The sequence below is a fragment of the Chrysemys picta genome, chromosome 17, assembly GCF_011386835.1.
Source record: "Chrysemys picta bellii isolate R12L10 chromosome 17, ASM1138683v2, whole genome shotgun sequence".
In the NCBI taxonomy this organism is placed as follows: domain Eukaryota; kingdom Metazoa; phylum Chordata; order Testudines; family Emydidae; genus Chrysemys; species Chrysemys picta.
The window spans coordinates 5,906,995-5,922,844 of NC_088807.1; the positions used below are offsets into that span (position 1 = coordinate 5,906,995).

Consider the following 15,850-nt stretch of genomic DNA (forward strand, 5'->3'; position numbering starts at 1 on the left):
GGCCCAGGAACAGCGATTCTTTATTTAACCCAGATCCAGGCTGTTAGCTGTGCAGTTTCTGCTCCTCCCCACCCTCCCCCCAGAGTATCTTTGCCCTGCAGGGGCTGGCACTGCCCCGCCCCATCAGCTCTCTGCTTTCTGCTCCTGCTCCGCCCCAGGCTCTGGCAGCTCCTCCGGCTGGCTGACGGGCTGGGGTCCGCCGGGCACCGGCTCCTCCGGCGTGAGGCTCTCTGGCTTGCTCTCGGCTCCCTCGTCAGCGGTGCTGCTGGCTCCCGCCTCCTTGCTCTTCGCTTCCTGGTGTGGGGCAGGGAAAGGGGGCAGACGAGACGCCTCATGAATGGAGATACCCCAGCCCCACAGCCGGACAGACCAAGGGACCCATTGTTGAGCTGGCTTCTAGCTTTAACTGCTACCCCGACCCTAAAGAGGGGATCACGTCATCCCCACCTGGGATCTCTTCAACCGCCCCTCACTTATCCTGGGGCACTCCCCACCCCCCCCCCTCCAAGATCGCTACATCAGCCTCGGTTTCCCAGCCTCAGGCAGGAAGGGGAGGGGCCAAAGGCACTGGGCAGGCCCTTGGCTCCATCCTTTGGCCAATGAGACCAGTGGGGCTGGAGCAGCCCTGCCCCCAGGGCAGGGTCAGTGGCTGCACAGGGGTTCGGTGGGGGAGCCACATTGACCACCATGGGGCAGGGCCCCTGATGCTGCAGTGTTTGGAGAGGGCCCCCTCGTGGCCAGAACAGCTCTCCGTACCCGCCTCTGTGCTAGGGGACACTGGGGGCCAAGAAGTAGTAGGAAGCTTTGAGGCCAGCGAGGGGTTAATGGGACCCTGGCTGGGTGCAGCCCTGACTCCACAGACGAGCTCTGCCAAGCGCCCGTCCGCCCCCAGAACGTACCTTCGCAGGTAGGGGCCCCTCCACGCTGGAGTCCAACAGGGACCCGTCTCCGCCTGAACCCTCCTCTTCCTCCTGCATGCTGATGAAGATGGTGGGCGTTTCCACCTCGGGACCCTCCTCCCGGAAGTCCATGGGCTCCTCGGCGGGCAGCGGTGCCAGGGCGTGGGCAGGGCGCGGCTGGCTGGCCGGCTGCTTCAGTTTCTGCTCCTCCTCCAGCTGGCGTTTGAGGGCCTTCTCCTGGGCCAGCCGCAGAGCGATCATGTCTTGGGACATGCGTGGGAGGAGGGGCACCGGTTCCAGCTCCTCCTGCCCGGGGACAAAGCACGGTCAGCCAGGGAAGGGACCCCTCCCCATCCCGTCGAGTCGGGGTAGCAAAGGACTCCCCTCAGAGAGGCTGGGCTGGAGACCCCGCTCCCCTGGGCCTCTGCAGCAGAGCATTAGCCACGGGGCTGGTCTGAGAGTCCCCCCCGCAGCACCTCCCTGAGCGCATGGCTCTGTTCTGTGCCTTCGGGTACCGGCTTACTCCCTCCCCGGCCCGGTTCCCAGCCCAGGCGTCTCCGCTCACCTCCTCCAGCGGCTGGGAGTCTTTCACCTCCACTTCCTGCTTGCTGCTGGCTTCCAGGATGGTCATGGTGGAGTTGGGGACATGCGCTTGCTGTGCGGGGTGGGGAGGGGAAAGAGGGACCGGGTGAATGAGGCATGCGGGAGCACGGGTCCAGGCGCCCAGTGCCCGCTGCCCTGGGTCCGGAGCTCCAGCCTCTCCCCTGCCCTGGGAACGGCCAGCTCCCAACTAGAGAGAGAACTGGCCGGCCCGTAAGGACCTACCCTGGGACGGGGGCAGTCACTAGTCGCAGCAGGTGAGTTTAAAGCCTGAGCAAGGGCTGACAGCTGCACCTGGGGGGCTGGGGAGCGGTGTCCCCTAGGGGAGAGCTGGGAGCCCCACTGCTGGGGGGACACCGCCAAACAGGGGCAGAGCCCAGCACACTAGGGAGCAAACTTTCATCAGGCTCCAGGGGGGGCAGGAGGGTGATGGTGGGGGCACTGGAGCCTTGAGGGAAGAGGGTGAGAACAAACCCTAAAGGAAGCTGGGGCCCTGCAGTCTGTCCCTAATTATTAAAGGGAAGGGCAGCTGCCTACCCCACCATCACTTGTGTGCCCTCCCCTGCGCCTCCCCCACCCAGATTACACTCAGCCCCCGATCTCCTGCCCGACTCCCCCCTGCCCTCCAGGGGGCAGGCCAGTACCTGGTGCGGGGTGAAGGAGCGGACGTGGGCCAGCAGGGGCTCCCGCAGCTCGGGGCACTTCTCGAAGACGGCGCTGAGCTGCTGCGGAGGGAGCTGCAGGATGACCTGGAAGGACTGGGGCTTGGTGCGCTGGCAGCATTTGATGAAGCCCTCCCACACTTTAGGGTACTTCCAAACCTGGGAGGGTGAAGGGGGAGGGTTAAGAGAGGGGCCTTTCCACTATGCCCTCCCCCACACACCCACACGTGGGCACAAGGGGCAGTCAATTCAACCAGCCCTCCACGTGCCAGCGGGTCACCCTGGCTCTGGCCAGGGCTTTGCTGGGGCATGAGCCAGGCGTCCCTCTGCTGGGAAGCAGCCAGCCACCAGCTGGGGAGATGCCCACCCAGAGGCAGTGCTGAAAGCCAGGGCAACTGGCGGAGGAGCAAGGTGCACCTGGAGCGGGGCAGAGGCCTGGCGGTGTCACATGCACCTCTGGAGCCCGCACCCGAGGGGGAGCAGGGTTGAGAAATGGAGATCTGGGCTGTCTGGGGGGACAGGTGAAGAGCTGCCCCTCCCTCAGCTACTTCGGAAAAATCACTTTCCTTGGTGCTAGGATGCGGCCACCTCTGGGGAGGAACCTGGCGGCTGATCAACAGCCAGATGCCACCAGTGCATGGCAGTTTAGGACAGGAAGTGCAGACTAAGTGCAAGGAGTAGGACTGAGGGAGGCCGAAGAAAGGAGAGGGGGAATGGGCCAGGACAGTGGACTGAACAGAAGCCAGCGACGGGATCTTAGGGGGACGGCTCAGCCGGGAGATGACAATGCCAGCTCCAGAGCACCCTCGCTCCAGTACACTGGCTTAACAGGGCCTCAGCAAGAAGAGCGCCCTCTAGTGGATCATCCCCCCCCCCCCCCCACTCATAGACTCGTAGACTTTAAAGTCAGAAGGGACCATTATGATCTTCTAGTCTGACCTCCTGCACAACGCAGGCCACAGAATCTCACCCACCCTCTCCCGTATCAAACCCCTGACCTATGTCTGAGCTACTGAAGTCCTCAAATCAAGACTTCAAGGTGCAAGAATCTTCCAGCAAGTGACCTGTGCCCCACGCTGCAAAGGAAGGCGAAAACCCCCCAGGGCCTCTGCCAATCTGCCCTGGGGAAAATTCCTTCCCGACCCCAAATATGGCGATCAGCTAAACCCTGAGCATGTGGGCAAGACTCACCAGCCAGGCACCCAGGAAAGAATTCTCTGTAGTAACTCAGATCCCACCCTATCCGGTGTCCCATCACAGGCCATCGGGCATATTTACCGCTAACAGTCAAAGATCAATTAATTGCCAAAATTAGGCTATCCCATCATACCATCCCCTCCATAAACTCCTTCGAAGCCCTGGGATTTCCGGGGCTAACCCAACCCAGCTTAGCTTGTGCCGGGGTCCCAGCGCTAGGCTGCCTGGCCGGGCCGCAGGAGGCGCCGCAGGGCCGGGTTCCCACCTGCTTCATGATGAGGCGGGACAGGACGTTCATGACGAAGCCGCCTAGGCGTGGGTACATGGTCAGCGACTGGATGACCGTTCTCATGAGCAGCATGGGCAGGGGGCTCTGCTCCATCAGCTGCTGCATCACCACGGCCAGCACCTCTGACGTGTAGACGTTCCTCTCCCCGAAACACAGGTTGGTGGCTGTGGGAGGAAGAGATGACGTCAGCCGAGGCCGCCGGGGATTTGGGGGTGTGGCTGAGACACACGGAGCGGCAGGGCTCCGGCACCCCCTTACCTTTGATGATGGATTTCATGTCGCACTTGGCGGAGTCAATGTTGTGCAGGGCGATGAGCAGCTCCCCAGGGTTCAGGGGGGACACGGCCGAATTCCCTTCGCCTGCACAGGGCAAAGAGGGGGAGGCTGAGCGGGGAGGCCGGGCTGTCTGTGCAGACCCACTAGTGGGAGGCTTGTGCTGGGTGGCCTAGGGCCCTGCTGCCCAGATCGGTTTCTCCCCCAGGCTCCCCACAAGAGACACGAGATGGGGCCCCTGAAACTTCCCAGGTTCAGGCTTCTCCCTGGCTGGGCCGTGAAGCTCCTACCCCCGCCTGGAATGGACGTGGGAGGACTGACACCCCAATTGTCCTCCCACTCAGTGTCATGGCACCATTGCCCCCCGGGGTCCGTCGGCACCAGCCCATCTCCCAGCATCACGTCGGCAGCTGGCCCCTCGGCTCGGCACCTACCGTGCTGCGTCCCCAAGAGGCGGTTGAACACCTCCTTCACCACGATGGGGTTCAGCTTGATGAGCTTGGGCAGAGCCTGGATCACCTCTTTCTGGGGGAGGGAGAGGGAGAGGAAGAGCTTGGCAGATATCGGTTATGCCACACAACCCTCCGGCCTATTTAACACAGGGGAGACTGAGGCACGGCAAGGGGACAGGACGGACTCGGGGTCACACTGAGCCAGTGACAAAGCCAGGATCGGAACCCAGGTGTCCTGGCTCCCAGCCTCCCCATCCCCTTCGTTCTTATCACTAGACCCCACTCCCCCCACTCCCAATGGAACCCAGGAGTCCTGGCTCCCAGCCCTTCACCCCACTCTAACCACTAGACCCCAGGAGTCCTGGCTCCCAGCCCCCCACCCTGCTCTAACCTCTAGACCCCAGGAGCCCTGGCTCCCAGCTCCCTCCACCCATCTAATCACTAGATGCTCCCCCACCTCCCTCCCCAAGGATGGAACCCAGGAGTCATGGCTCCCAGCCCCCTACCCTGCTCTAACCACTAGACCCCACTCCCAATGGAACCCAGGAGTCCTGGCTCCCACCCCCCTCCCTGGTCTGTCCATTAGACCCCACCCCCCACTCTAACCACTCGAGCCCACTGCCTCCCATAAGAACAGTCTCCCCTAGGCAGTGGCTGTCCAGCCACTACCCCCACTCCGGCCGTGGCAGTAGCTGGGCCAGGCAAGACGCCAGGAGCCCTGCCTGGCTCAGCAGCGCCCGCCAGGCCCCACGGGGTCCTACCTTCTCCAGGCCGTTGAGGACGGGGATGAGGAACCGGACATCCGGGAGTCGCTTGTGGTAGAGATCGCGAACTCGCTTCACCAGCTCGGGAGACGGGGGCACTGCGAGAGCAAGGGCAGGTCAGCGCCGGGGGAGGGGCTGGAGAGCAGCCGGGGGAGCCCAGCGCTGGGGTGTGTGTGTGTGTGTGTGAAGAACGCTTGGGGAAGCAACATTCCCATTTGAGGGGAAACTGAGGCACAGGGCAGGACAGCCAGCCAGGGAGAAAAGCCAACAGCCCTGCTCTAGCCCTCCGAATGCCCACCCATCTAGAGGGCAGTGCCTGCTGGGGGGGGGGTAACGGTGGCAGTGTGGGGCGGGGCACTGATACCTTTATCCGTCAGGCTGTGCAGGCACCGAGTCACCAGGGTCTCAGCCCCTTTGGGGCAGTTCTCCACCAGCAGCAGCAGCTCCGGGGAGTTCATCCCCATCCCACGGATCTGGGCAAGGAGGGGGAGAGAAGGAAGACGCAGCCTCAGAGGAGAATCACCACGGATCGCGGGGGAAAGGAACCAACCGTGCCGAGTCAGCACGCGCAACACGGCCGTGCCCCACCCCCCCAGCCAGTGGAGCGCAGCCAAGTACCCCAAACCCCCACACTCCTGGGACCCCAGCAGCCGGCTAACCCGATCCGTGCAGCGCGGCCAGGTAACGCTCTTCGTTTGTACCTTCCCCGCCAGAGGCTGGAGTCTGCACGGGACGCTCCTGCTTTAGGTTCTGTTCAGAAAAGGCAACGTGGAGTGGACAGAGGCTGCAAGCAGATCACAGACCCCAGGCGGGCTGCCCACCAGAGATGGCTCTGAGCCATGGTCAGGAGCAGTCTGGAATGGCCAGCATGGATTTGTCAAGACCATTGCCTCCTCCAACAGGGGTACTGATCTCACAGGTAGGGGAAAGCAGACAGGATGCAGCTTGATTTTCGTCAGGTTTGACAGTCCCACCTGACAGTCTCAGAAGCAAACTAGGGAAACGCGCTTGACATGGAATTGCTATAAAGTGGGGGCACAAAGCGCCGCTATCAATGGTTCGCTGCCCAACTGAGAGGACGTATCTATCGGGGTCCCACAGGAGTCGGTCTTGGGGCCGCTACCCTTCAGTATTTTCATTGCTGAGCCAGAGAACAGAGTGGGATTATAAAACCTGCAACTGACACCGAGCTGGGAGGGGTGCAAGCGCTTTGGAGGAGAGGGTTAGAATTCAACTAGAGGAAATTCCATCAAGACAAGTGCAAAGTACTGCACCTAGGAAGGAAAAATCAAACTCACAGCTACAAAATGGGGAATGACTAGGGGGTCGTACTGCTGAGAAGGAGCTGGGCAGTGGAGCGGATCGCACATTGAACATGAGCCAAGAATTTGATGCAGCCGTGAAAAAGGCGAACATTGTTCTGGGTGTATTCACCAGAAGCGTCGCAGGAAAGACACGGGGCGTAACTGCCCTGCTGTACTCGGCACCGGGGAAGGCCCCAGCTGGAGAACGGGGTCCAGTTCTGGAAAGAGGTGGACAGACTGGAGGGAGTCCAGAGAAGAGCAAGAGAAACGATCCAAGGTTTCGAAAACCTGGCCAAGGAGGAAAGCTTAAAAAAAAAATTGGGCACGTTTAGCCTTGAGAAAGGAGCAGGGAGTGGAGAACAGTTGTCAAATTCGTTAAGGGCTGTATACAGAGGACGGGGATCGATCGTTCTACCTTCAGTGGACATGGAGAACAAGAAGCAATGGGCTTAATCTGCAGCGAGGGAGAGTGAGGTGAGATATTAGGACTTTCCAACTCTCAGGGGAGTTCGGCTCTGGAACAGGGTTCCCAGGGAGGCTGTGGGACCCCCGTCCAGAGAGGATTTTAAGATCAGGCTGGACGAACCCGTCAGGGCTGGTCTAGGCTTACTTGGCCCGGCCTCAGCGTAGGGGGCTGGGCTTGATGAGTTCCTGAGGCCCCTTCCAGCTGGGGATTTCTGGACTCCAGAACAGCTGATCAACCCAGTTTTAAGACAACTGTCAATCATCCATTAACCCTTTATTTCTAACCTGAACCTTAATAGAAAGTGGGACCCATCTGCCTGGATCATTATTAGGTGTATTACGGTAGCGCCTGGGAACCACAGTCGCAGCCAGGACCCCATTGTGCGAGGCACTGTACTTTTGCTTTGCTATTAGGTGTATTACGGGCGCATCTAGGAGTCCCGGTCATGGAGCAGCCCCCCATGGTGCTAGGGGCTGTACAAACAGCATGAAGATGGCCCGTGCCCCAAGAGCCTAGCTTGGAATTCAGTCTCCAGCCCTGCTTTGGGGTCGGCCTTGCAGTGGCCACAGTTCTCTGTCCCACCTGCACAGACAGCCCTGTACCGCTGCAGGGGGTCCCCGCAGAGCCTTTCCCGCCGTGCTCACCGGCTGCTCGATGACCCGCAGCACGGTGCGCTTGATGTCAGCGATGGCCTCCGTGTAGACCGACGCCAGCTCGTGGATCAGCTTGTGGTTCTGCGGCAGCAGGGCCAGGTACAGGTACAGACACTGCTTCACCGTCTCCTCGGTCCAGGGAGCAGCCACCTCTGCACGACAAGGGAGGGAGATCGGTCGCGGGGCTGCCAGCGAACGACCGCAGCGGGAGAACCAGGGGAAGCGCAGCGGCCGCCCCGACCTCCGGAGCCAGCCTGCACCCAGGGCGACAGTCCAGCAGGGAACCGAGGGATGGGCTCAGACTGCAGGAAGGGGCCAGCTGCTGGCCCCATTAACTCTAAGGAGGGTCTCTCGGATCCGCGGCTGTGGAAGCACCAGACGGCTACCAGCACAGCGGGGTTGGAGCGCTAACCACGGCAACGCCGGCTCGTGGGCAGAACCCAGCCATGGGCCTGAGATGCCCTGGAATTCCCCACGGCTACGAGCACAGGTCTCCTTCCTCTGATCACCGAGCAGGGAACAGTCACCAGCACCAGGCTGGGGGATCCCCACACGACTAGTGCCGCAGCCCAGCGCTGTAGGGGAGATCTGACCCACCAACTAGCGACAGGGAGAGCAGCCCATGTTCACTGGTCGTCCCCACCCCCCGCATGGCCCCGCCTTGTTACCTGTGTCCTTGTCGGCACCGAAAAGCACAGACGGGGGGTTGGGGTGCACCAGGAGCTGTAGGTAGTTCAGCGCAAACTTCTCCACGTACTCCCGCAGCTGGTCCTTCTCATACATGCGCTTGATGAAGAGGATCGCCTGCTGGCGGACCTGCGGGGCAGACGCGGCGTGTGAGGGGAGTGCCCACTCAGCACTGAGGGGCGGCCACCTCTGGGGCAGGGGGCAGCTGAAGACAGCTACACAGCAATGCCACACGAGCGCTCCAGGCGGGGAATCGTGGCTAGCTGCTGGGGACAGACTGGGATCTGGCTAGGACGCCACTGGGAACCCTCCGTCTCGCTCAGGACACCGGGGGAGCAGTGAGGAGCTGAGTTACGGGTCTCACTGGCAGGATTCCGGAGACTTCGCGGCCAGGGCGGCGGGTCCTTGGCCTGAGGCAGTATCTGGGGGAACGAGCCGGGCTGAATGAATGCACAGAGGGGCTGGACAATACCACAGGACACCGGCCTCCGGCTGCCTGACGCACCTTGTCCTTCTCATGGGAGCTGAGGTCCAGCAGCACGTGCAGATACTGGAACTGCCTGGACGGGCGCTTGAAGATCAGGTCCCGGAGGGTGGACATACCCAGGTAGGTGCGGCTCTGCGACAGACGACCCCAGTGAGCAGATGGTCCCCCAGGGGCTCGGCTCGGCACCCCCCACCCCCCCCGCACAGGCTTGGGACTCGGCTCCATGCATTCAGCCAGAGCAGCTTGATCTAATGCGGACAGGCAAGTGCCAGGCGAGGGACGCGGGCAGTGGGGCGGGAACCACAGGACCCTGCCCGTAGATACTGGGTGCACACACCATGTGATGGGGAGATGCCAGTCTCGCCCTGCCCCCCTGTAAGAGGGATCAGTGGGGTCGGTTAGAATCTTCTTGGGCAAGGACGGTGCCTCTTTAATAGCCGCTCTCCCCTCCCTGCTCCTCGAACCCACCTCATCCTCGCAGTACTTGCGGATCACCTCCAGGGCGCTTTCTGTGATGAGCGGGGCTTCCAGCACCACCTTGGTGAAGATCCTGCAGGGGGCACACACAGACCATCACCACTGGGCTGCAGCCCCCAGGTTCCCTTTGAAAAGGGGCCCTTCCCCTGCCCCTGAGATGCAGCCACCTCTGGGGTGGGCCAGGGCTGGAAAAGGGAGAGAACCCCTGCCCCATGACATTATCCAGGATGCTTAGGACAGGAAGTGCAGGCAGATGTCTCCAGCTGAGAGTGCCGGCTCCAGAGCCCTTGCGCCCCCCTGCTGGGATGGAGTGAGGATGCTCACTGCTGCGTGATGGGGACATCTGCCCCCTGGAAACCCTTCCTAGCATGGCGGGGCAGGCCAGGCTGGCAGTCCCACGCACGGCAGGGAGCTGGTCCCAGCAGGAGCGTTAGTTACGCTGCAGGAATCCCGGCTGGTCACGCTGATGGAGCCCTAGCTGCCGCAGACACCGCTGGGAGGAAGCTCGCAGCGCTGGAGCCCGAGCTAGGCACTGCTGGGAGGAAGCTCACAGCACTGACATCCCAGCAGGGTCGCAGCTCATGGGACAGGCTAAGCTTACCCCAAGCGTGTGTCCCTGACCCAGGCTAGTCTGGGTCCAGACCAGTGACCCAGGCCGGGAAGACTCGGCCTCTCAGCTCCTCCCCCACAGCGGGGCCACTCACCCATCCTTCTGGTCTGGCTTCTCCTGCAGGCCGGAGAGCAGGCCGATGAGGCACTCGTCGTAGCTGTCCAGGGAGCCGGACGGGTACGTGCTCAGGTAGGCGTTGTACTCCTGGTACAGCCAGGCGAAGGCCAGGTCCAGCCGGTTGCGGATGTCGTCCAGGATGAAGGCCAAGACCTCGCTCTTCAGGGGCATGTCGAAGTGGGTCACCAGGGACGAGAGGATCTTGACACGGGCCTGGGGACGAGAGAAGGGGAGGGTCAGGCACGGACGGTACCCAGGCCCTGCCCCGTTGCGGCCGAGCCGGTGCCTACCTGGGCCGCCCCGCTGCAGGCGACGGCTCTCTCTGAACACAGGATCCGCTTCACGGCTCCCAGCTTCAGCTTCTCCATCTGCACGTCCGTCAGCGGCTTGATCGCGTCGCTCAGGCGGAAAACCTTCTTGCGCCCGCCGGCGCCTGCCAGCCTGGAGCGGGGAGTTAGAGCGCGGCTCAGCGCCGGAGGCGGGCATGGTTTGTAACGCTCTCACAAACCACCCACGCCTCAGATTACCCGTTCGGCTTGGCAGCACTACCCACTGAGCAAAGCAGGAAGGGCCCAGGCGTCTGGGCAGTGGGAACGTGCCATCAAGAACTGGCTGGACTCAACATACGTCATGGGGGATTGGGAAAAATCAGCACCTGAGTGTTAACGGCAGCAGGACCAGGAATTCAACAGGGCTTGGCAGCCAGAGGACTATGGACTGGAGGGGGCAGAGAGGTGTGTTAACAATGGGGACATAGAGAGATCCCGTGAGGGGCCCCACAGGAGCCTGGCATGGCTCCCGCCAGGACAAAGTGCCATAACCTCCATGCCTCTTCGCTGACCTAAAGCCCTCCCAATGGTATTGGTGGTTCACAGTCAAACTGGAAGGGCACGTGGAGTGGAGTCCTGCAGGGATCGGTTCTGGGTCCGGTTCTGTTCCATATCTTCATCAGTGATTTAGATAACGGCATAGAGAGGACACTTATAAAGTTTGCGGACGATACCAAGCTGGGAGGGGTTGCAAGTGCTTTGGAGGAGAGGATTAAAATTCAAAATGATCTGGACAAACTGGAGAAATGGTCTGAAGGAAATAGGATGAAATTCAATAAGGACAAATGCAAAGTGCTTCACTTAGGAAGGAACAATCAGTTGCACACATACAAAATGGGAAATGAGGGCCTAGGAAGGAGTACTGCGGAAAGGGATCTGGGGCCAGAGAGTCAACAGTGTAACGCTGTTGCAAAAAAAGCGAACATTATTCTGGGATGTATTAGCAGGAGTGTTGTAAGCAAGACACGAGAAGTCATTCTTCTGCTCTACTCCGCGCTGATTACGCCTCAACTGGAGTATTGTGTCCAGTTCTGGGCAACACATTTCAGGGAAGATGTGGACAAATTGGAGAGTCCAGAGAAGAGTCACAAAAATGATGAAAGGTCTAGAAAACATGACCTATGAGGGAAGACTGAATGAACTGGGTTTGTTTAGTCTGGAGAAGAGAAGACTGAGCGGGGACATAACAGTTTCAAGTACATAAAAGGTTGTTACAAGGAGGAGGGTGAAAATTGTTCTCGTTAACCTCTCAGAATAAGACAAGAAGCAATGGGCTTGAATTGCAGCCCGGGCGGTTTAGGTCAGACATTAGGAACAAGTTCCTGTCGGGGTAGCTAAGCCCAGGGCGGGTTGGAATCTCAGTCCCTGGAGGTTTTTAAGACGAACAGCTGGCAGGGGCGGGCGAGTTATTACGTGGTCCTAGTTGCCCTCTCGAGGTCCCTCCCGGGCCTGCGATTCTATGATGCTCTGGTGCAGGGACTCAGAGCTCGCTCTTCGGCAGCACCCCCTGCTGCCCGCCGGGAGCTCTGCCCAGCCGGTCTGACGGGCAGACTCCTGCTCAGAGAGGTTTTACCCCATCGGGGATCAGTGCCTGTTAGTATCTGCAGCGCCGTCAGGCAGCCCTGGAAAGGGCGCGACCTCTTGGGGTACCTCCCGGGAGACTATAAACCCCGGGCTCAGCACAGACCCTGAGCGCCCGCCCCCGAAAAGGCCTCACCTGGGCTGGGTGGCCGGGATGATGGGCTCCGGACGCCGCTTGGCTTGGGGGGCCTCTTGCTCCAGGAGGATAGTGACGCAGCCCTGTGCCCCCAGCACGGAGATGGCCTGGCCCTGGGACAGCGAGGACAGGCGCCGTTTGATCAGCACGCTCTCGGGCTTCACCAGCTTCTCCTCCTTCGGCTCCTCCTTCAGCAGCTTGGTGTGCTCCACGCCTGGGGGACGGGGAGAGGAGCCTGTGCCAAGGAGCCGGCTCACTCACGGTGCCCACGCGAGGCCAGGCAGAGCCATTCGGCCCCCGGGCACCAGCCCCAAGGGAAGGAGAGTGGAGCCGGGAAACAAGAGCTTCAGCTACCCTCAGCTCTGCCGACGCCCCTCAATCCCAATTCACAGCCCCCTGCCAGCCTAGCCCCCCCCCCAACTCTGCCTGTGCCCCTCACTCCCGACCTGCAGCCCCCTGCTAGCCCAGCCCTCCGGTTCCATGCCCCCAGCTCTACCGGTGCCCCTCACTCCCGACCCGCAGCCCCCTGCTAGCCCAGCCCTGGGTTCCCCCCACAGCTCAGCCAGTGCCCCTCACTCCTGACCCACAGCCCCCTGCTAGCCCAGCCCTGGGTTCCCCCCACAGCTCAGCCAGTGCCCCTCACTCCTGACCCACAGCCCCCTGCTAGCCCAGCCCTGGGTTCCCCCCACAGCTCAGCCAGTGGTCCTCAATCCCGACCTTCAGCCCCCCCACCCTCTGGAAAGCACTCACCCCCAGCAGGCAGCAAGGCATCTTGTGGACGGGGAGGGCTCCTGAAGGCTGGGGAAGCAGGGGAGGTGGCACGAGTCTGAGATCTCCCCGACGTTAGCTACCCTTCCCCCAGAGCTCTACCTGTGCTACAAGGGAGCCCCCCACTTCCCCCCAGCAGACGTACCTGGCCCAAGCCCTGCGGCCGTCATCTGGGTGGCCATCAGGCGGGCGAGATGCTTGATCTGGGCGTCTGTGCCGGCCGACTCCACGGGGGTGTAGGTGGCTTGGAAAGAGGCGGGCATGGTGTCGGGCAGGTACACCATGCTGATCAGCACCTGGGGCAGGACAGGCAGGACATGGCCGTGACGCAGCCCGCCGGGGGACACCCTGCAGAGGGCTCTGCTCTTACGGGCCCCAGGCCCTGCACTCTAGGCCCAGCCCCCCCCCCCCAGCCAGCCAGCCGAGGCCAAGAGCTGTTTCCAGCAGCGAGGCCTCCCCAGCTTCCCACCAGGCCAGCAGGTTAGAGACCACACTGCAGGGAGAGCGCCCCCCGACAGCGTGTCTAAGCGTGGAGAGGGGGTGTGTGCATTTCAGGGGGCCCGGGGACCCGCCAGCACCAAGCCAGGGCCTAACCTCACCCACCAGATTGGCCACGTTGTCCGGCGTCAGCAGGGGCTGCAGGAACTCGGCCGTGATGTCCGTGTCCGAATGGGTGCTGGTCTGGGCAGAGGGCTTGGGCGGTGGCGCGGCCGCTTGCTCCAGGTCCTTATCCTCATCATCCTCCCCGAGAGCTGGCTCTGTGCCGGAGAGCCTGGGGTTAGAGTCGAGGGGCACTGCCAGCCCCAGACAGCCAGGGCTGGCGCCATCCCCATCCCAGGCCCAGCAGCGGAGGGCAGGCTCCTGGCAGATGCCGTGTGCACACAGAGCTACACCTTCCCAGCAGCCCCTGGGACCGGCACCTTAGGGTCCAAAGCTGGTAAGGCCCCAGCAGAAGGGAGGCAGCTTCCGCCCCACATGCTGCCCCCTGCCAACCTTACCCAGCCCTGGGGAGGGATTTCACTGCCTTAGAAACGACTGGCTGCTCCGCGCCTCTGGATCCCTGACTTTGCTGTGCAGGCTGCACCCCGGGGCCCAATTCAGATGACGTCTGGGATGCCAGTGCTCCCATGCCCTCACAGTGCCCCCTGCTGGGACTGGAGTAGCTGGGAGCTCCCCCCACAGCGCCCCCTGCTGGGACTGGAGTAGCTGGGAGCTCCCACCACAGCGCCCCCTGCTGGGGGAGGCTGGGACTGGAGTAACTGAGCTGTTCCCTCGATCACCTCCCTCTGGGAACTGGGACAAGCTCTCACCTGCCTGCACCCGATCTCCCAAGGCACCCCACCCCCAGGAATGCTGGCTGCTAAATGGGGCCTGCCAGCAGAGCGAGGCCCGCCCCGCCCCCCTCACCCATCTTCATCTTCTTCAGGGCCGGGTCGCTCTCGTCCCGCGGGCGCTTGCGCGGCTCCTTCAGGCTGGGCATGCTGCGGGTGATCTCGGCCTGCTGGGTGCCCAGGTCCACCAGCAGGGTGGTGATCTGCGCCTGGAACTCGAAGGACGAGGGGTGCTTCAGCACGCTCAGCAGGTGCAGCTTCAGGTTCTTGCGGACGCTGCTCACCTGGGACTTAGCCAGTGTCGGCGGCAGGTTGGCTGGCAGGAGGGCGACATGGAAGGGGCGTCAGGTACGCGGGAGGGGGGCTGCCCTAGAAGGGACCCGCTGTAGGACGGAGGCTTGGGCTAAGCCTGGGGTCTGGCTTTGGGTAGGGAGTGGGGTGCAAGGCGAGGGAGGGGCTGAGGGTCAGGACTCCTGGGTTCTCGTCCTGGCTCTGGGTAGGGAGTGGGGTGCAGGGCGAGGGAGGGGCTGAGCATCAGGACTCCTGGGTTCTCGTCCTGGCTCTGGGTAGGGAGTGGGGTGCAGGGCGAGGGAGGGGCTGAGCGTCAGGACTCCTGGGTTCTCGTCCTGGCTCTGGGTAGGGAGTGGGGTGCAGGGCGAGGGAGGGGCTGAGCGTCAGGACTCCTGGGTTCTCGTCCTGGCTCTGGGTAGGGAGTAGGGGCTTTGCGACCAGGGGCTGCTAACAGGGAGTTTCACAAGGGAGTTCTCCAGGTGAAGGAGGAGCAATACAGCACCCTTTTGGGTCTGTTTGTTTGTTTTGGTTGTTTGAAGGACCGTGTGCTGTGGCTGGCAGTTGGAAGGTTTGAAAGCTAGAAGCCTCTGGTAAGTGGCTGAGCCTTCATCAGTGGGCGGGGCATTCATACAGGCCAGGGCTTTATAAAGCAGCGCACAAGCGACCAGGGAGCTTTGCGACCAGGGGCTGCTAACAGGGAGTTTCACAAGGGAGTTTGGAAGGGGAGCAGGAAGGGGGCGAGGGTCCCTTGCTGGTTCCATCCGTTTACTCTTGATTCCCCTTAATACCTATAAAGCAACTACATTCATAACTTTTTGCTTAAACAACCCTTTCAGCTGACAGGGGGCTGCAGACGGGAGTTTGACAGAGGGAGGCTTACGATGGTTAGGAAGACCCGCAACACCTGTGCCAGCACTGCTACTGTCTCCTCCACCTGTGCCTGTAGCCAGACAGAGCGCCTGAGCATGGATGCCTCTACCCAGATCCTGGTGTGGTTTTGCAAAGACTGTAACTTGCAATTTCCACTTACTGATATCCAGGCTGGGGGGACCATCCAATGTGAGAGGTGCCTGCTGGTGGAATCTCTCAGGCAGCAGGTGGGAGAGCTACAGGAGGAGGTGGCTAGGTTGAGGAGCATCCGTATCCACGAGCAATTCCTCGACAGTGTCCATGTGGAGACAGCTGAGGTAGCTGTCCCAGTACACAGGACTGCTGATACACCACTGGTGGAGGAGGAGATGGCTCAGGGTGGACGCTGGCAGCTGGTTACTTCTGGCAGCAGGCAGTGCTCCACCCTTGCTCCGAACCCTCCTGCCGTGGTTATAGGTAACCGTTATGCTCTTCTTGATACAGGAAAGAAGGAATCACTCCCTACAGTAAAGGAGGAGAAGCCTCGTACCCCTAAGGCTGGAGAGTCTGCTGCCACCACTGCGAATAGGAAACGTAGGGTAGTGGTGGTCGGAGACTCTCTGCTGAG

At 61.7% G+C, this 15,850-nt stretch overlaps 1 protein-coding gene across 5 annotated transcripts in view; it reads right to left on the reverse strand.

The window, feature by feature from the left end:
• Positions 1-15,850, reverse strand: part of SYMPK (symplekin scaffold protein) — a 33,399-nt gene continuing 17,549 nt past the window's right edge. For 4 of the 5 annotated variants that reach the window (XM_065571500.1, XM_065571501.1, XM_065571498.1 and 1 more), the window contains exons 9-27: positions 14,159-14,398; positions 13,355-13,509; positions 12,897-13,047; positions 11,984-12,218; positions 10,228-10,378; positions 9,915-10,150; positions 9,202-9,283; positions 8,752-8,865; positions 8,228-8,375; positions 7,551-7,711; positions 5,501-5,609; positions 5,134-5,234; positions 4,355-4,445; positions 3,906-4,007; positions 3,624-3,811; positions 2,144-2,320; positions 1,465-1,554; positions 900-1,205; positions 1-294 (exon numbers count right to left, since the gene is read on the reverse strand). In XM_065571500.1, the coding sequence (XP_065427572.1) occupies positions 124-294; positions 900-1,205; positions 1,465-1,554; positions 2,144-2,320; positions 3,624-3,811; positions 3,906-4,007; positions 4,355-4,445; positions 5,134-5,234; positions 5,501-5,609; positions 7,551-7,711; positions 8,228-8,375; positions 8,752-8,865; positions 9,202-9,283; positions 9,915-10,150; positions 10,228-10,378; positions 11,984-12,218; positions 12,897-13,047; positions 13,355-13,509; positions 14,159-14,398 (3,008 nt within the window). In that variant the 3' untranslated portion in view covers positions 1-123. The remainder of the gene's footprint in view (positions 295-899; positions 1,206-1,464; positions 1,555-2,143; positions 2,321-3,623; positions 3,812-3,905; positions 4,008-4,354; positions 4,446-5,133; positions 5,235-5,500; positions 5,610-7,550; positions 7,712-8,227; positions 8,376-8,751; positions 8,866-9,201; positions 9,284-9,914; positions 10,151-10,227; positions 10,379-11,983; positions 12,219-12,896; positions 13,048-13,354; positions 13,510-14,158; positions 14,399-15,850) is intronic. The other variant, XM_065571502.1, reaches the window with a different exon arrangement.